This window comes from Salminus brasiliensis, chromosome 16 (genome assembly GCF_030463535.1).
Source record: "Salminus brasiliensis chromosome 16, fSalBra1.hap2, whole genome shotgun sequence".
Taxonomy (NCBI): domain Eukaryota; kingdom Metazoa; phylum Chordata; class Actinopteri; order Characiformes; family Bryconidae; genus Salminus; species Salminus brasiliensis.
In genome coordinates this window covers 393,157-413,112 of record NC_132893.1, presented here as the reverse complement: position 1 = coordinate 413,112, position 19,956 = coordinate 393,157, and the positions used below count along the sequence as shown (strand labels likewise).

The 19,956-nt window shown below is 45.8% G+C and overlaps 3 protein-coding genes across 3 annotated transcripts in view; 1 reads left to right on the top strand and 2 right to left on the bottom strand.

Annotated features, from left to right (window-relative positions):
• The window catches only part of myl10 (myosin, light chain 10, regulatory), a 1,616-nt gene extending 438 nt beyond the window's left edge, over positions 1-1,178 (top strand). The window contains exons 2-5 of the mRNA XM_072659535.1: positions 270-374; positions 651-729; positions 856-904; positions 1,074-1,178. Of these exons, the coding sequence (XP_072515636.1) occupies positions 270-374; positions 651-729; positions 856-904; positions 1,074-1,178 (338 nt within the window). The remainder of the gene's footprint in view (positions 1-269; positions 375-650; positions 730-855; positions 905-1,073) is intronic.
• A 537-nt stretch (positions 1,179-1,715) lies between these two features.
• col26a1 (collagen, type XXVI, alpha 1) lies at positions 1,716-12,679 on the bottom strand. The gene is made up of 14 exons (XM_072658904.1): positions 12,462-12,679; positions 12,084-12,221; positions 11,877-11,980; positions 6,577-6,638; positions 5,667-5,796; positions 5,339-5,428; positions 5,030-5,119; positions 4,854-4,937; positions 4,705-4,748; positions 4,221-4,277; positions 4,086-4,121; positions 3,324-3,368; positions 3,053-3,128; positions 1,716-2,697 (listed from the first exon to the last, which is right to left on the bottom strand). The coding sequence occupies exons 1-14, from the start codon at positions 12,611-12,613 to the stop codon at positions 2,561-2,563; spliced, it is 1,245 nt and encodes a 414-aa protein (XP_072515005.1). The 5' UTR covers positions 12,614-12,679; the 3' UTR covers positions 1,716-2,560.
• Positions 12,680-14,182: 1,503 nt separating this feature from the next.
• On the bottom strand, positions 14,183-19,095 carry bcl7ba (BAF chromatin remodeling complex subunit BCL7B a). Its single transcript, XM_072658648.1, has 6 exons — positions 18,935-19,095; positions 17,556-17,631; positions 17,146-17,248; positions 16,831-17,013; positions 16,359-16,438; positions 14,183-15,806 (listed from the first exon to the last, which is right to left on the bottom strand). The coding sequence occupies exons 1-6, from the start codon at positions 19,024-19,026 to the stop codon at positions 15,693-15,695; spliced, it is 648 nt and encodes a 215-aa protein (XP_072514749.1). The 5' UTR covers positions 19,027-19,095; the 3' UTR covers positions 14,183-15,692.
• Positions 19,096-19,956: the final 861 nt, after the last annotated feature.

Sequence of the window (19,956 nt, the reverse complement as noted above, 5' to 3'; positions counted from 1 at the left end):
TGTGAATTAATCAGTTCAGATGAATCTGTATAAATGAACTAATGTGAATGAATCAGTTCAGATGAATCAGTGTAAATTAACTAATGTGAATGAATCAGTTCAGATGAATCAGTGTAAATTAACTAATGTGAATGAATCAGTTCAGATGAATCAGTGTAAATTAACTAATGTGAATGAATCTGGCAGGACTGCTAATGCCAATAAACTAGTAATTACACATAAACCACCATACTAATGTGTGTGTGTGTGTGTGTGTGTGTGTAAAACAGGCCGTCTGAACGTGGGTAATGATGAGCTGGATGAGATGTTGAAGGAAGCTCCTGGACCCATCAACTTCACCATCTTCCTCAGCATGTTCGGAGAGAAGCTTAAAGGTAAAAACTCCAGCCCTGGAGTTCTGCTGTTAGCCGCGAGTCTGTTCCTTTTACTGCAGGGACAGCCTCTACTCCTCTGGGAACGCTTTACACTAGATGTTGGAACATTGCTGTGAGGAGTTGATTGCATTAAGCCACAATTCACTATCAAATAGAGACTGTCTGGATATTTCTGGACAAACACACTAAGGCCCTGTACAGACAAATATTATATTATGTCAAATCCACTTTTCCCCTGCATTTCACCACTGACACCATCTTTCTCTCTTTTAAAAGGAACGGACCCTGAGGAGAACATCCTGAACGCCTTTAAGATCTTCGACCCTGAGGGCACCGGGATCCTTAAAGGAGAGGAGTGAGTGTCCTCTGTAGCTTTCCTACTAACCTATATGATTTAATAATAATCAATAAGATAAAAGAGCACTTATACAGGAATATATGAATATGATTTTATTATAATGTGTGTGTTCGTCTCTTTCAGGATTAAGTACCACCTCATGTCCCAGGCAGATAAATTCACAGAGGCAGAGGTACGAGTCTTTACCACACATTAAAGCGATAAATAGGCTAATGTATCTCACTAATGGATGCTCATACCCCACCGATTAGCATGGTGTGTACAATGGGACACCAGTATGATGTGAGAAAGACTTCTGTAAAGACGCTGATAGATAACGCGCTCCTCTCTGACTGCTGCAGGTCAATCAGATGTTTACAAACTTCCCCCTGGACGTGGCCGGAAATCTGGACTACAAGAACCTGTGCTACGTCATCACCCATGGAGAGGACAAGGAGCAGGAGTGAAACACCATTTCCCACCATCGCCTCAGCTGTCTGTGTGTGTGTGTGTGTGTGTGTCCATTCCCTCGCCTGTATCTGTGATTTGTCAATAAAGATGTATAAAATCCAGATCAGCCCGTCAGTCGTTTCTGAAAATGATCCACACCATGTCTCCTCCTCCAATCAGCCACAACATTATAACCACCTGCCTGATATTGAGTGGATCCCCCTTGTGCTGCCACAACAGCTCTGAGGGTGTCCTGCTGTGGTATCCGGCACCAAGACCAACGTCAGCAGCAGATCCTTTAAGTCCTGTAAGCTGTGAGGTGGGGCATCCGTGCGTGTGCCGTCACACTGAGAACTGATCTCAGGACAGGCTGTACAGGGGTTATCGGGGTCACACACTTACAGATCTACACGTGTGTATCAGGTTCACTCTCAGTAATCCGCCCTGGTTCCCCTCATCAATGTAAGACTGATAAATAATCAGAAGGAGGAGACGGCTCATATACACTTCAGTGCTGCAATGCTTTTACATAACAACAGAACAGGAAATATGTATTATTAATATTAGGATTTATTATCATCATCATCATCAATATTATTGTTATCGTCATTCTCATCACCATTCTCATCATTATTGATAGCATCATTGTTATTTTAATTCCCATCATTATCATCCATATTGCTACCATTATCATCTTTATCATCAAAACTAATCATTTTTGTCATTCTTATCATCATTGTGTTTATCACTGCTATCATCCTTATCTTCATGATCATCACCATCATCCTTATCTTCATCATCATCACCATCATCCTTATCTTCATCATCATCATCATCCTTATCTTCATGATCATCACCATCATCCTTATCTTCATTATCATCACCATCATCATTATCATCACCATCATCATCATCTTCATTATCATGACTATCACCATCATTATCATCATTGTTATCTTCATTATCATCACCATAATTATCATCATCATCATTATTGTTTTTTTTTATCACTGTTATCATCATTATTGTCGTCGTTGTCACTGTTTCACCCTCATTGTGATTGTTGTTGATACTAATATTGCTGCCACTAATAATCCATTTATATCCCAAAAATATTCTGATAAAAACAGCAATTAAAATAAACACAAAATAATACTGTTTACATTTTGCATATTATAGCACACACACACACACACACACACACAACAACAACAATAATAAAATAATGAAAATAAAGAGGTTTGATGATTACGCTTTATCTCTCTCACACTGCGCACCTCTCCAGCCCCTCTAAAGCAGAAACACACTCCTGATCTAGAACCCATAAGTTCTGCTGCACTCTCACACAGCCAGTCTTCCACTTGTGAGGAAGTGATGCGCCCTCTGCTGGCCATTTGTTTTACTGCCCCCTCCTCACCCTGAACTGGTCAGTGCTGGGGATAAAATTGGACCTGTCCTGTCCAGCGGTCACGGCTGTGGCGGTGGGGGCGACGCTCATCAGCAGGTCGATTCCTGAGCCCAACTCCGGGTCAGAATCTGCAGACGTGAGAAAGAGTTGAGTCCACACACCTCACTGCAGCAACAGCTACTCCAACCCTACCATTCTTCTGACCTGCAGTTCACAACAGGAGATGCTAGGCTAACATTGCTTTGAGGAATTCAGTGAGTCAGGACTGACAGGCCTTATTCACACACTCAGTTTAGGGCTGGAGCTACATCCTCCTCCTCATCACGCCCTGCTCCGTAGTGCTGATCCACTGTCAGACTGGAGCGCAGTGGGCGGAGTGATACGAGGGGAAAGTGGTTCCAGTCATAAACTGGTAAAGCACACGTCAGACACTGGCTTCAGTGACACTCTGAGGTTTCACCAGACTGCTCCTTTAAACCTGACCGTGGACTCCGATCATGTGCTCCAGAATCAGAACTCTCTCCGCCAGGATCTTCAGCGCCACCTTCAGCTGCTGCACCTGCAGGACACACATACCGCCCAGCATACTGGCGTAACTAGAGGTGGCAAATCCAGGTCCAGAAAGTAATAATCCGCACCAGGGTTTAGTCCAGGACTGGTGCAGGCCGTCGGAAAGGAAGCCTGGTGCAGATTTTTACACTGTGGACCTGGATTTACCAACATAGGGCATAAAAATACACCGTGACTTCCTCACCTCTGTGTTGCTGTCTCCTGGATCACCCTTCCATCCCGGAGCACCCTGCACACACACACACACACACACACACACAGAAGGCCTCATTCGCCTGCAATCACTCTATGTATAGGCAGTGGTGGCTCAGCGGTTAGAGCGCCGGGATATCGATAACAGGGTTGTGGGTTCTGGGCAGTGGTGGTCAGCGGTTAGAGCACCGGGATATCGATAACAGGGTTGTGGGTTCGATTCCCGGGCTCGGCAAACTGCCACTGTTGGGCCCTTGAGCAAGGCCCTTCACTCTCTCTGCTCCCCGGGCGCTGGAGTTGGCTGCCCACCGCTCTGGGTGTGTGTGTGTACTCACTGCCCCTAGTTCACTAGTGTGTGTGTGTGTGTGTGTTCACTACCAGATGGGTTAAATGCGGAGGACACATTTCGCTGTACACTGTACAGTGACAAATACGTGCACCTTTACCTTTTTACTGGTTTGTGGGTGGAGCTAGTAGGAAATTCATCAAAACATGAAAGCTTCCAGCTCCTCCCACAGGTAAACAGAGCACATGGACAGTCGTCTGGACTTAATGATCAGAGCTGCTAAGAGATCTCAGCACTGTAACCACATCCTCAACACTATTACCTTAACATATCTTAATGTTTTGGCATATATAATTTTTTATAGAGCCAAAAAATGTATAATTTGTGACTGGCAGAAGCCCCGCCCCCACACTGAATTTAGTTAACTATGAAAACAGTACATTGTTCAATTCTGCAGTCTGAACTCACCGGCCTGCCTGGCTTCCCGGCGACCCCTGGTGGCCCCTAGCAATAAAACAGTGAGAAACTTCCCAACCAGTAACCAGTAGTTTTGTGTAGCTTTACTGCTAATTGTGTGTTTGTCTGAATCACTGAATCACTTACCCGTTCTCCTGCATCTCCCTTGGAGCCTTTGAGGCCTGGACTTCCAGTGAAGCCTCCCTAAAGTGAAGAGCTGTATTAATCAACACAGTGTGCTTTTCTTCTAACACACAAATAACTGCACCAATACTTCCAACCACTATGACAAATATATGGACTAAGTGGGGGGGTGGGGGTTGTGAGGTGGGGGGGGGGGGGGGGGGGGGGGGGGGGGGGGGGGGGGGGGGGGGGGGGGGGGTTTTAAGATGTTGTAAATGACGTGTTGTAATAAAGCTTAATGAAGTTTATTGTCAGTAAAAGCTCGTGTCCTGTAGGAGGGAGTGCTGTGCTACAGGGACGTCTCAGCAGGAGTGCCTAATGTGCATCATTTCTGCTGGATGCGAACAGCAGGCAGTGACACTGTGGAGGCTGTGAGTGGGACGCGGGACACAGCGTGTGCTGTTCCACACAGTACATTAACATGAGCTTAGTGAATAAAGGGTCCTACGTCTTGTCCTGGCACACCGGGGAGTCCCTGGGGTCCTGAGGGTCCTAGGCAGCCGGAGAGTTTGAGAAAGGAGAGAGAGGGGGGGGGGGGGGGGGGGTTACGTCTGCATTGTTAGGAGAGTGTTGTTATGTATGTATTTATCACTATACCTGGTGGGCCGGGTGGTCCAGATGGTCCTGGGGGTCCAAGCAACACTCTGCGTCCAAAGTAGGCAGGGAGGGAACCTTCACCATCTGTATGAAGCACACAAACACACGCTGGAGGTGGGTGGAGGTTCTGAAACAGGTGGAGAATTCTCTTCAGTGCGTGTTGGGTGTGTACTCACACTGTCCGTGCTGTCTGGTAGTTAGTGTGAACACATCTCGGTTAATGGACAAAGGGGAACCTCCTGGGGGTCCAGGTGGTCCTCTCTCACCTGAGGGGTTACAGAAAGACAACTTCCAACTGCAAGTCATTAACCTAAAATTTAACTTCTCTTAATTCTCTTATTATTACTATTAGTAGTAGCAAAAGTATTTAATAATAAAATTATTATTATGACTATTATTAATATTAGTAGTATTTTATTGAATATTTTATAAAATCTTTATAATAAAGCATAATCTTTTACTGACTGAAAACAGACAGATCTGACCTTGGGGTCCTGTCGGCCCTGGCTCTCCTGCAGGGCCTGGGGGTCCAATTGCTCCGGGAGGTCCTGCTGGCCCTGGGGGGCCCCTCAGCCCTTCCAGCACAGGAGAATCAGTGACTTTACAGAATCTAACAAAACTACAGAATCTAACAGAATCTAACATTGAGTGCAATTATATTTAAAAGCTGTCCCTGTTTATTAAATCAGTCTAATTATTATGCGCACAAATTTACCGCTTACCCTCATCAGCCAATCACTCGCCAGCAATACCATTCCATTCAGAATATGTGTTCACAGCATTACAACCACCTTAAGAACATGCTGGACTCACCCGGCCGCCCAACAGCATAAGGTGTGACAGGTGAGGGGCGGGACCCTTCCACCTCATTATCCGCTGCTTTCACAGCTGATTGGTTGACTGATGGGAGAGGAGGGAGTCCAGCATCTCTGAGTGACATCATCTACAAGCACCAGAGAGAAAGAGTGTCCAGCATCCAGAACAATAATATATTCATGGCCTCGCCTCGTTTTACAGTCAGTCTTGAACAGAGGCAGGGTTGGCGTCTGAGGTTTTCACACTGGAGCCACAGAGACTAACGTAGCTAACGTCTAATTATCATGTGCTAACACAGACATGCTGTTAGCACTGTGTTAATCCAAGATAGCAGCATTTGAACCTGGAGCAGGTGTCCCAATACTTTTGTCCATATAGTGTATGTTTTGGGACATGTGGGCGACTTTTGGCTCACTTGCACTTTGGCCAGGCTGACAGTGAGCCGGCAGGGCCATATAGCTGGCAGAAGTGGCCCACACCTGTATGGCCTGTCTGTAGGGGCGCGTCTAGGTCAGTGGAGCTGATTACCAGGCAAGTTGTGAAATGGGCAAAGCTTATTTTAGTAGAATGGTTTGATTGATTGTTTATGATGTTGAGTTTTTAAAGTCAAAATCATTATTTATTTAATATCCAGTAGTATTCACCAGTAGAAATATCGTTCTAAGAAAAAAATAGTTAATAATAAACATTTAATCTATCATTTATACACATTTCCTAGATGAAAAAAGTTTGTGGTCGGGCCCGTGGTGGTCATGGCCCAGAGGAGCTGTGGCGTTTCTGAATAGGTACCCTCCCTATCTGGGATGTAGCCTTGGTAGCCACTTAGCTCCAGTGAGAAGCCCACGTCAGACTGACTGATGATACCTGAGGAAAACTGAGCGTTAATACTGTACATCATCAGACTCACCTTAGATTCAATGATGTTTATTCGGTCCGTGAGGTCTGAGTGATTTGTGCAGTTCAGACAGTCTGCAGAGAGAGAGAGAGAGAGAGAGAGAGAGAGAGAGAGAGAGAGAGAGAGAGAGAGAGACAGAGAGAGAGACAGAGAGAGAGAGAGAGAGAGAGAGACAGAGAGAGAGAGAGAGAGAGAGAGAGAGAGAGTGAGAGAGACAGAGAGAGAGAGAGAGAGAGAGAGAGAGAGACAGACAGAGAGAGAGAGAGAGAGAGAGAGAGAGAGAGAGAGAGAGAGAGAGAGAGAGAGAGGTAAGCTGAATGTAGGAGATGGAGAAACCTGCACTAACCCCTCCAGAGGAAACACAGGGAAAAGTCAATGGAAGAAACAAAAGGTGTGTGTCTCTGTAGAGCGGGTAGCGTGTGTGAGTGTGTGTGTGTGAGTGTGTGTTACAGCCATTTTTTGGACTTCTACAGCTGCACACACACACACACACACTCACACTCACACACACAAACATCTACATTCCCTCACGTTCCAGCAAACACACCATCTTAACAGCCTTCACCTGCGTTTGGACCAGCGTGGTCAGCTAGCTTAGTCCTGATGATGGAACAGTGCTACCGGACTGGGCAGACTGGTCGACTGGCCTGGTCGTGCTGGTTGAGCGGCGGTGAGTTTGGGACGTGTGGTCTGGAACAAGTTGTTCTATCTGGTATTCCTTCTCTCCGTGTGTGTGTGTGTGTGTGTGTGTACAGTGCCGACACACACACACACACACACTGATGTCTTTAGCAGGTGTGTTAGAGCAGACAGCCGTTCTCTCTGGCAGCAGATCACACCTTCCACCAGGTCACAGTGAGAGCAGTGCAGGGGGGCAGAGTCCTGCTGAGAGCCGCGTCTCACTGCCCCCATCACACCTGACTGCAACAGCTGTCTCACATCTGCACCCCGCTGGGCTACTAATGTACTCACAGTTCTACAAATGATCTCCTTCATTATTTATGCTGTTGTTGACATCAGCACCAAAACAAACAACTCATCCACCCAGATCAGAATAAACACACACACACACTCACATACACACTCACACTTATGATGTTATAGTGATGACTAAGACTAAGTGATGCATCAGTAGCTCATTATCTGTCAATAACTGGCGAGACTACGGTTCAGCACAAACACACAAATCACACACACACACACACACACACACACAGTCTGACCACAGTGCACACACCCTCATTCTTAGGGCAGAGGGAATCTAATGAAGGGAGGCAGACAGACAGTTCAACAGACCCCCTAACTTTGAGGAGCTACAGGACAGATCATTACCACCCTCCTACTCCTTCATGTGTTAAATTGTTATTAGTATTATTGTTGTTGTTATTGTTATTGTTGTTGTTGTTGTTGTTATAGTGTTAGACTCAGTGACAATCTAGAAAACATGGAGGCCGTGGTTCCGTTCCCCTTCCTTCTACAGAAATGGAGCTGAAACTGTCCGCCATGTTGATCAATCTGCTACTAGAGTCAGGTGCTCAGTAGAGACCAGAGGTGGAGCTCATCAACCCCCAGGCCGAGCCTGAGTGTCTCAGACCGTCTTCACTGAGCTTCCAGTGCAGAAGCAGAGCGGATTTCCCCCTGGACTCCCAGTCTGTCCGGTAAGTGGACAACAGCTCCTCCATGTACTGACCAGAGAGGACGCCATGCAGGTCCTGCTGCAGACGAGCGCTCTCTTCCAGACAAGACTGTCTGTCTGTCAATCACTTCATTCCTAAGTGTAGCCCCGCCTTCTTCTGATAGAGCAGAGTAAGGGTTAAACTGATGTCTGGGGGAAATTAAAGATGGGTCAGTATCAGCACAGAGAGACCAACTGCTGGAATCTGGAGACACTGGAGACGGAGAGACCGTTTAGTGGAGGAGAATGGGCGGAGTTTTGTCATTGAAACATATGGGGATGGGCGGAGCTACCGGCACTGGACCTGTGGTGGCTTCACTCTGGAGAGACGTTGAGCTGAGTTATCGAGTCTGAACTGAACCTTTAGAAAGATGGTAGTACTGATGTTTTGCCTGTGAGACTAGGATCACTCCTGGTCTTTAATCCGCTGCAGCCTGGCTGCCGGACGGGCTGACGTCCATACAGTTCCCTCTGTATCTGAGTCAGGCTGCAGAAGCGAGGTGAGCTCATCAGGAGAATCGGAGGACATCATAAAGTCAGCGTTCCCGAATCAGTCATGGGAAAACCCCTGAGCTTCCCACGCTCTGGTGGAAAACACTGGGGGACGGAGTTCCTGGACAAAGCAGGCAGTATTACAGTGGTGTGTGTGAGTGTGTGTGGGTGTAAGGGTATATACTCCCCCACATTCACAGGGAATAGAAATATCTGAGGTTCTAAAATCAGTCGCACCACAAGAGGCTGTGTTACACTGGTTTCCTCAAGGTTCTGTGGTGTCAAGAACTCAAGGTGGAGTAAAATCTCTGCGACACACTAATGTCCACCCTACCCCTTAACTCACTACTACTGCTGATGATCCACAAGCACAACACCGCAGCCTGCAGTAAACTACTGTGGGTAGTCATAGCAGGCTGCGGTTTCCAACCATGAGAATGGATGCACACTATATGTCCAAAAGTTTGCAGACGCCCCTTCTAATCAATGCATCTAAGTTGCACCCATTGCTGACCCTGGTGTGCAAATGCACACACACAGCTTGTCTTGTCACTGTAGAGAAGAAGTACTGCCAATAGAATAGGACTCTCTGGAGCAGATCAACATCATGACCCTACTGGCTCCATGCTGCCTAATGCCAGGCGTGGGCTAGAGGGGTATAAAGCCCCCCAGCATTGAGGAGCTGTGGAGCAGTGGAGGAACTGTGTTCTCTGGAATGATGGTGGTGGAGCTCCATCCAGTACTTTTGGATGGGATGAGTTGGGGAGTTGGGGATGATGAGGTGGGGTGGTGATCCTCCAACATCCTGACCTCAATAATGCACAGTGTTGTTGCTGAATACAATCAAATCCTCACATCAGTGCTCCTCCAGACTCTAGTAGAAAGTCTTCTTCTCTGGACAGTAGAGACAGTTACTCCAACAGAAGCAGGATCAGCTCTTTTTAATAATCTTGCTTTCGGAAAAAAAACAATGAATAAGCAGGTGTCCCAATACTTTTATCTGGCTGCTCTGACCTTAAGCCAGGAGTACCAGTAAACCTCATCTTCATCTGAAATGAATAAGCTGCAATCACCACTGCTGTGTGTGGTGACACTGTACATTCCTGAAACATCTGCTGAAGGCCTCAGCAGCTCAGAGCTCCTCTCTCTGCGCCCTGCAGTCCCACTCCACTTCGCTTCATCTTGAAGGAATGAACCACACTGATACAGCTGGGCTTCACTTCATCACAGGGATTCCTCGTGTGCTGCTGCTCGGAGCCGAAGCTCAGATACAGAGATTGTAGAGATGCCAAGACGTGTTCGTCCCTGAAAAGTACTTTCTCAGCTACTGGTGTCTGTAAACACTGGGAGAGTAAGCACTACATGGACAAAAGTATTGGGACACCTGCCCTTTCATTGTTTTTTTCCGAAAGCAAGATTATTAAAAAGAGTTGATTCTGCTTCTGTTGGAGTAACTGTCTCTACTGTCCAGAGAAGAAGACTTTCTACTAGATTCTGGAGCAGCATTGCTGTGAGGATTTGATTGCATTCAGTGACTAGAGCGTTAGTGAGGTCAGGATGTTGAATGATGATCAACCACCCCACCTCATCATCCCCAACTCATCACATCTAAAAGTACTGGATGGAGCTCCACCACCATCATTCCAGAGAACACAGTTCCTCCACTGCTCCACAGCTCCTCAATGCTGGGGGGCTTTATACCCCTCTAGCCCACGCCTGGCATTAGACAGCATGGAGCCAATAGGGTCATGATGTTGATCTAAACTGAAACTGAATAATAGAATAATAATAATTAAACACCCCGTCAGTGAGACGCGCCCCCCTCTGGACCAGTCACCTCCTTCGTACGTCCTGATCGAGAGCCGGGACGGAAGCATTTAACCTTAAATCCTTAAAATAAACTAAAAATGGAAACATCTGAACTAGCAGCTTCGGCCCAGGGAGCCCTGAGGACTGGATAAAAATGGAGGACAGAGAGGGAAAGTTAGTGTGTGTGTGTGTGTGTGTGTGTGTGTGTGTGTGTGTGTGTGTGTGTGTGTGTTTATTTTCCATACCAGAGAAAATGGGGCCCTTGGCCTTTACCCAAGTACATCTCTCACATCTCACTGGCTCACTGGAGACGAGCAAGAATGGCAGCAGGACACACACACACACACACACATATACACACACACACACACACGGGTGCTGGCTTGGGTTAAACATTGGGGAGGTTCCCAATAAAATGACAGATTTGAGCGAGGGACACTACCCACTACATTATATACATACACTAAATGTCCAAATGTTTGTGGACACCCCTTCTAATGAATGCAGAATTCAGCTACTTTAAGCTGCACCCATTACGGACACAGATGTGCAAATGCACACACAGCTTGTCCAGTGTCTGTAGAGAAGAAGTACTACCAATAGAATAGGACTCCTGATCTCACTAACGCTCTTGCCACTGAATGCAATCAAATCCTCACAGCAATGCTCCTCCTCCAGAATCTAGTAGAAAGTCTTCTTCTCTAGACAGTAGAGACAGTTACTCCAACAGAAGCAGGATCAGCTCTTTTAATAGTCTTGATTTCAGAAGGAATGAGCATTAGGAGAGTAGTGTGGTTGGTCTGTCTGACTGACTGATCAGTTCAGCATCTTTGTCGACTCTCACCATACTCACATCAACACATACACACACACACACACACACACACACACACACACACACACACACACTGTCTGCGGTGAGCTTACTCACACACACATAAATCCCCTCCCAAAACACGAGGATCAGTAAGAATGATTTAGTGCAGTACGCTCAGCCCCAGTCTGCAGGGTTACAGTAAAGACTGACTGTCCCGCATTCAGACACACAACAACCCCGTCAGCGTCAGAGTGAACCTCCACCTGATTACAGCCCGTCTGTTCATCATCACCACTAACCGCAGAGAATCAGTACCACCCTCATATAGTTCTCCATAGTTCATCGTCACAGGTCCGGGTCACAGGTCCGGGTCACAGGTTCGGGTCTGGGGTAGAACAGCATCTGGGTCCAGACCCTGATCCTGACCTCTGCCCTTAGCCTACAGCTAGCTGTAGTGTTTTGTGGTTAGCTCTGCGGTTGGACACACTGCTGAAAATCAGCTCAGCTAGGGATGCTCACCTTCTCTGCAGTCATCGCCATGGAAACCAGGACAGCAGCGCCATTCCAGTGAAGTGACCAGTCTGTAGCTCACTCTGTAAGAAGGTCTGACCAGTGTCCTGTAGCTAACACAGACACACACACACACACACAATACTTATGTAACAACCTAATTAATGAATAATAATAATAATTGGACTGTTACATAATACGCTATATGGAAATGACCTGATGAGGTTTTTGCACGGCCCGGGCCAACGGCAGGTCTGGAAGAGCCGCTGAACCACAGTCTCCGTGCCATTGTGCGTCTGACAGGAGACTGACTTCCATACGGTGAACTGGCACCAGTTCCTGAATTCAGAAGGACTGGGGGACGCAGATTAAAGGGATAGTTAGAAAAACACACCTGGATTAAAAAGTGCTTTAATTCACACAAATGAAATGAAGAATCAGGCCTGGATATTAATGTGACTTATTTACAGCATCAACTACACACTGAGGGTGTGGCTAACACACCCCCTACTGCCAAAGTGAGGAAGGGATCATCAGGGATGGGTCCAATCGGCTCCTCTAGAAGCTGCGATGTGTAAAGCTGGCGTTCCTTACCTGCGGAGAAGACTCTGCCCTGCTTCTCCAGAAGGTTTCTCCATCAGCTGCTGCACTCTCAGCCTGGGCAGCTGATAGATCACTTCAGCAGCTCCACAGGGGACAGCCGCCAAACTGGTGACGAGGAACAGGCTGAGGAACGCTCGCAGCATCGTCCACGCGTCCACGCTGGGTCCGTCCAGCCTGCCTGGTTTGGGCTCTCTGAGCTGAGAGCAGGAGGAGCAGGTTTCACACTGGATCAAGGCTGGAGCTCGAATGGCCTGGATATAGTTGCTCTCCCCTGCCCATATTCTGGGAAGCCACGCCCCCTTGGAGAGGGGCTTATGAGTATGAATTGTAGCACCACGGGAGAGACAGGCCTAGACAAACCTAGCCAATCCCAGTGCAGCAGGTGTGGCTAAGCACATTCTGTACTAATAAAGTGGGCATGGCCTGGCCAAATGTGGACAAGGGGAGGGGTTTGTATTACACTGTATTGTGGAAACATGTCCATCTTTACTTTTCCAATATAACAGAAAGAGTTAGAGAAGTCTGTCAGAGCCTCGGAGTGGGGAACCTCTGAGTATTAGATATTCAGCCTTGTGTGAAAGTTTCTGCACCCCTGTTCATGGTGTTGATGGTCTAAAAACTGATAATATGAGATAATCTGATAAAGTCAGTAAATGAACAGTAAGTGTATTTCTGTAGAGCACATGCCTTGAGTTTAACTAGGGGTGCACAAACTTTTGCATATGTGTATATAGTAGGTAAAACGTTTATTTAGTCAAGGCAGTGGTTCAGTTTCATTGCTCTCACGTACAAACCTTGTATTTCCCATTTTGCAGTTTTCCACTTTTCCCCATAATGTGAATCTGGAGTTGTTCTTTAGACTATCAGAATTTCATGACAAATGGACCAATAGAAATGCTCCAAAATGACCAGGAGTAAAATCTCTTCATATTGACTTCCACTGAAAGTTAAAGGAGTGGTTCAGGACTGAGTTCCAGTTTTAGTTTAAAGATGTTTGAATGGCAAGTCTGAATCTCTAGTCAGGACGCTTTGCCATCAGCAGCCGGAGTCTGAGGGAGCACAACTGGCTGTACTCTCTCTCCCCTCATTATTAGGTGGTTTGGTGGAGCTGGGGGCCCAGCCCTTTCCTCTGAGCATGTCGGAGGAACTGATGGTTAATGTAGATGCAGGTACATGTAGACCAACAGTGGCAGTGAGAAGGCGGGGCTTGAACCCCAGTCTGAACTGAGAGGTAAAACTGATGTGAGCTCACTGACTTTTCACACACTTCTGATGTAGCAGCAGCTTGTGGGAAGTCCCAGTACACAGGAGAAAGTCCCAGTACGCACCAGTTCGCACCACTCCAGGCACTCCAGCAAAGCTAGTGGCTCCACCTTCTGGTCCAAACTGTGATCCAGTGAGCTCAGTCTTCAGGACAACCAAACAAGCAAACTGATTGGTGGGGCTTGTGGGAGACACACTCATGCTCCCACTGAGATCCGCCAGAGGACCACAACCACAGTGACCTTTTTGACCTTTTTAGTGACCCACTGTAAATCAGAAGAAGACTGGATGATTTTTCTGCCAGTCTGCTAAATTTGGAGAGTTTAGTGCCCCCTGCTGACAGAGATGCTCTAAACACAACCTCTTGTGTGATATGTAGTTCATTCAAATCTTATTTAATAAAGAGTTTATACAGGTTTATAGAAGTGCAGAATAAAACCAAGCCAAAATAAAACATCTGAAACCTTTATTGACATTTTAAATAATAATATAATCACATCCATGTGCCACTGAACCAGTGTGGAGTAATAAATGTCAAAAAAATAAAAACAAGCTAAATACCTTGTTTGTGTCAGTGAATCATTCAAAACCTCTCTGATTCGACATTTTAATGTAAATACAGAAACATGAGCCTCTTTGGATGCGAAGCGAAATAAAAGCTGGAAATCAACTCAAACTCCAGATGAACGACGGCGGGAGGGGAGGATTCAGTTCAATGATACAGAAAAGATAAAGACAAACCTCTGTTACAGGAGGAGGCGTTTAAGACCCTGAGGAGACGTCCGACTCCATAAGTTACTGAAATATTATTCACATCTTACTAATCATAAGTTAAATTCTCTGTTCAGGACTTTAGAATTATAATCTACAGGTATGTACATGACTGGATTAAAGGGACAGACCTTAATTGTGGTCACATTCTCTGTGACAGAGACAGAGACCCGGGGTCAGCACGGTAACCAGCAGGAGGGAGGATCAGACCAGCTGTTCAGACGGAGAGGCGGGACAATCTGCATTAGCACTATTTACCCTCCCCAGGCCCCGCCCACAAATGTGCTCTACCATAGCTACTGTTGTGAGGTTGGAGACGCTTTAAAGAATAAAGGTGCAAATCCAGTTTGACCCTAATGAGAGACTGTAACTCACATCTACGGTTCTAGATAAGCTCCCCCAGTCAGAGCTGTGGTTCTACAGTGGAGGTTCTAGATAATCTCCCCCAGTCAGAGCTGGAGTTCTACAGTGGAGGTGAAGGGAAGCAGACGTCTGAAGCTCTACTAAAAGCTCCTCACAGAAAGTTCTTCACCTAATGGTGATGAAGACGCTGCCTGATGCCTGAGACACTGTTCTACCAGAGTTCTGAGAAGAGCTCGGCTCTAGAACCTGCTTTTAAAACCAGATCATTAAAATGGTGGAGGGATACATGCTGCAGGGTGTAGTGCAGCTACAGAAAGTAGTCCCTAAAGAGAACTGCATTAGTTCAGATTCTCTATTCACTATTTTACCGTCTGAGGTGGAGATACAGCCTCTCTTTAGGGTTGAACAGGATTTTAACCAGCGTTCTGAAAGCACGTAGGACTGTGAATGATGGTGTACGTTTAACAGTTATAAAGATTTACCTAAAAAAGCAACTTGAGTATTTAAGTATATAAATAATACTTAAAAGTATCCAAATTAAACAAATTAACGAATCAAACCCGTCCAGTCTCACAGCCCCCCCTGCACAGGAATGTGTAATAAAGACTAAACCGTCTCCAAGCCCGGCCAAAACAGAACCACCAGGATAGGAACTAATATCACTGCGCTGCTGACCGGTCCATATAGAGTCTTCAGCAGAACTTCTAGACTGGACAGAACTCTGCCCAGCTGATTATCAATGGCCTAGTGCACGCTGTGTGTGTGTGTGTGTGTGTGTGTGTGTGTGTGTGTGTGTGTGTGTGTGTGTGTGTGTGTGTGTGTGTGTTAACTCATCAGAGTAGACTGGATTACTGAAGTTTGTTCAGTACAGACTCTTTTTAATGGCGGAGCACCAGAGCTTTCCTCTTCTTCCTCCTCTTCCTCTTCTTCCTCCTCCTCCTGCTCAGAAACAAACAGTGATATTTCCGTCAGATCAGACCATAACTGTAACAACTGATTAGTAAACAGTCAGATGATTAAACAACGTGGCTGGAGCCTGAGGTGGAGGTGGAGGTGTGGGGTAGGTGAGGCTCTCAGCTGCTATAACAGGAGTAATGTGATATTCATTAGGGAGGGGACTCCCATTAGGGCCACTGAGACTCCCATGACTGCTCTGAATGAGTTACACTGATGCTGCCACCACCATGCTTCACTGTGAAAGGTGCGTCTGTGGGGATGTGCAGTATTCGTTGTCTGCCAAAAAGCTCCAAGGAAGCTTCTTCCAGTTGGTCTCTGAGTCTCCCACACGCCTCTGGGTGAGCTGAGTAGTGGAGGTGCAGCTCTCTCTGCCGCTCACCCATAATGCTCTGACTGCTGAAGAACGTGGGCAGCAGCTGTTGTTGTATGCAGAGTCTCTCCCATCTCAAGCTTTACCTCCTTCAGAGTAGTCCTGGGGGTTTTGGTGGATTATATATGTGTCACATTCATAACTATCAGTCAGCTGTTGATTACCTGAGCAATGAGGGGTAAAATATCTTCCTTAATCAGCGTTGGTGGTTCATCTGCCATTTCCCGCAGCTGCAGCGACGGCTCTGCACAGAGTCAACATTCAGACAGTGCTAAACTGAAACCTGCTGAACTGAAACTGACAGTAAGAACCTGGAACTGTTGAACTGGCAACATGACAGCGACACTTCTGCTCACATCCTTAAAGCATTATAGAAAGGCTCTTAGAACTCCTATGTGTGGCTGAATGCAATCAAATCCTCACAGCAATGGTGCTTCAAAAACTAGTAGAAAGTCTTCTTCACTGGACACTTACTTTAACAAAAGCAGGAGAGACTCTTTTTAATACCCTTGATTCCAGAAGAAACTGAAGGAATAAGCAGGTGTCCCAATACTTTTGTCCAAATATAGTGTTCCTCGCTAAAGAGTGGAATTTGTTGTTGTGACGTGTGCACAGGGCAATCCTGCATGCACTCACCCTCCATGCACTCCTGCCCTAGTGTGGGCGGCTGCGGGTCATCTATGCGGTAATCCTGCGTGTGGATGGTGGGGCTGACCGGCTCGCTCGGCTGCGGACTCGAGTTACTGCTGCTGCTGTTCACCACTGCGGCCGCCTTCACCTGATATGAGTCCGACAGAGAGCTCTGATTGCTGTTTTCATCTGAAAAGTATGGCATTACAGATCAAAGGTATTATTATAGTTTGTTATTATCATTATTATTATTATTATTATTATTTTAAAAATTAGCCATAAACACACAAAAGGACCTCAAATAGTCCTCATGATGAGTACCTTGGTAGTCCAGCAGTGCTGGGCAGGAATTTTCAGATGTCTCCTCTGAAGGGAAGTTGTTCAGCTGGATCTCTGATCCAGACGGGACTTTGGGCTTCTCCTTCTGCGGAGGAACGGAGTTATGAGGAAATTACTCTAAATATTAGGCAATAATTTTATTATTTACACTAATATAATCTGGACAGGCCATTAATGCTGAACTGGGTCACAACTGTATCTACTCAGCACAGTACTCAATGAAACCCCTGTCAATCATCAACACTGTCCATCTGAATGCAGGGGGGGGCGGAGCTTCTGCTGTGAACACACCCATGTTCAAATGGATGGTTCATAAACTGTAGAATCGTAAATCCTGTGGAACCTGAAACTCCCACAGCTTTACACGGCACTGTTCCACAGGTCTACTGTACCTCCTTGGTGTCCACCACAGGAACCCACTTGAAGATTCTCAGAGACGTGTCTCCAACAGTCACCCACTTCTTCTCCCTGGAAGCATCAGCAGATCATTAATCAGCCCTTCAGACAAACACTGATTATTTTCAGCAGGTCACTGAAGAGTGATGTGATTAGAGACTCCCTGGATGATCAGCGGTCAATACAATGATAAGGTGAAGAAGGTCCAATGGGCCGTCCATGCTCCCCGGCCAATTTATCAGAAACCCCTCTCTTGTAGCTTTAACTTATTGACGCACGGTTTGTTATTCATGCTCTACTTTCACCAGCGGCCAACATGCACAAGGGAGGTGTTTCTGATAAAGTGGCCAGTGAGTGGAAGCACAAGGTAGGTGTTTCTAATAAAGTGGCCAGTGAGTGGAAGCACAAGGGAGGTGTTTCTAATAAAGTGGCCAGTGAGTGGAAGCACAAGGGAGGTGTTTCTAATAAAGTGGCCAGTGAGTGGAAGCACAAGGTAGGTGTTTCTGATAAAGTGGCCAGTGAGTGGAAGCACAAGGGAGGTGTTTCTGATAAAGTGGCCAGTGAGTGGAAGCACAAGGGAGGTGTTTCTGATAAAGTGGCCAGTGAGTGGAAGCACAAGGGAGGTGTTTCTGATAAAGTGGCCAGAGAGTGGAAGCACAAGGGAGGTGTTTCTGATAAAGTGGCCAGTGAGTGGAAGCACAAGGTCATTTTGGAGCATTTCTGCTGGTCCACTCATCATGAACTTTTACCACAATATAAAGAACAGCTGCCAGATTTACATAGCCACAATTATAGAGGGAAAAACTCTAAAAAAAAAAAAAAAAAAAAAAAATATATATATATATATATATATATTTTTTTTTTGCGTGATAAATAGTTTAGATTACGTTAGATGTGTACTTTTTTACTTATACTATTAATAGTAAACGAAGCTGTTGTTAATGAAGCATGTGGTTAGTGTATTTTATTGGATTATTAGATTATAATATCCTCACTGTGGCTCTATAAGGTAGACCGGACCTAACTCAGTGGACAGGGGCTGAAAGCACGTGGTTTAAAGTGAAAGGTGAGTGAACACTATCTTTATTAATAAAAATATAAAACCGAATTTATTATTTTAATAAAATAACTCGATTAAACTTGATCTTTATTTGTATCCTGATTCAGATTACACACCATCTCTTCTAAAACCACCTTTATTTTTGTCCCTCCTCTCACTGACCTGCTGCTCGTCTCCAGGGAGACGGCTCTATGTCTCTTCCTCATTGGCCGCTCCGCACGTCAATTATCCTACATCCTCTTACTAAGCCCCTCCCCCGGTTCCTCCGAAGTTTGGGTAATGTCTTTCTCTCGGACTGTTTAAACTCTAACTCACCATCTCCGCACTCTCTCTATAGCCGCCATCACCTTCTTAATGTCGTCTTTAGCGCGGCTCCGCGTCTCTGCCCGCACCGAGCGGCCCGACATCTTCCCCTGCTCTTAATTCCGCCGCACTTTTAGCTTTAGCTTCACTTTCTGCTCTCACTCTCCGTCCGGGAACCAACTCTCGTATCGCGAGACGCACCCTCTCTGGCCCCGCCCCGTTCCGCGCACAAAGGCTGCGTCTCAAATGGTCCCTTGTTCGCTATGTAGTGCACTTTGTAGGTCACGGAACGTAACGGCTTGGCTTTTACACGGACAGCCAATGAGAGGAGTAATAGAGCTGCTTACCGGTCAGACACGGAGTCCGTCACTAACTCCTCATGCCCTGCTGGGGGGTAAAGGTTAGTGTTCCGTGAACTACACAGGGAATACGTTGGCATTTGAGACTAAGCCAAAGTCCTGCTGTGGAAAATGAAATTATTATTATTATTATTATTAATAATAATAATAATAATAATAATCTTTACTCTCCTTACAGACTTACAGTTATAGATGAGTGTTTTTAAGTCTCAGTGATAGGAGTTCTTTTTATTTATTGATTTTTTTTTGTTTTCAACCTCTAAAATGTCCCTCAAGGAATATTGAGTATTTATTTTTATTTATTTATTTATTTATCTCATAGTATTTGTTGTATAGTGTAATGAGTAGCAGTATTTAAAATGCCTGTAGTGTAACATGTTGGAGTTCTTTCCAAATAAAGGTCCCAGTAAACTGTAACAATTCACACAAAATGTATTAAATAAAATATAAAATCAAGGAAAATTGTTTCCCCATGAACATAATAACACAAACTGTGAATTCAGATGTAATGGCTGGTTAAACTGATCAGTCTATCAGCATTAAAGCAAAAACAAAATTCAATGGGCATAAAAAAAAACAAACAAACAAAAAAAACCTTGTGATTCAATCTGATCACGGCCACATTCTGACAACTCCCATTAAGCAACTCACCGGACATGCTTGGAGAAAAAAAGA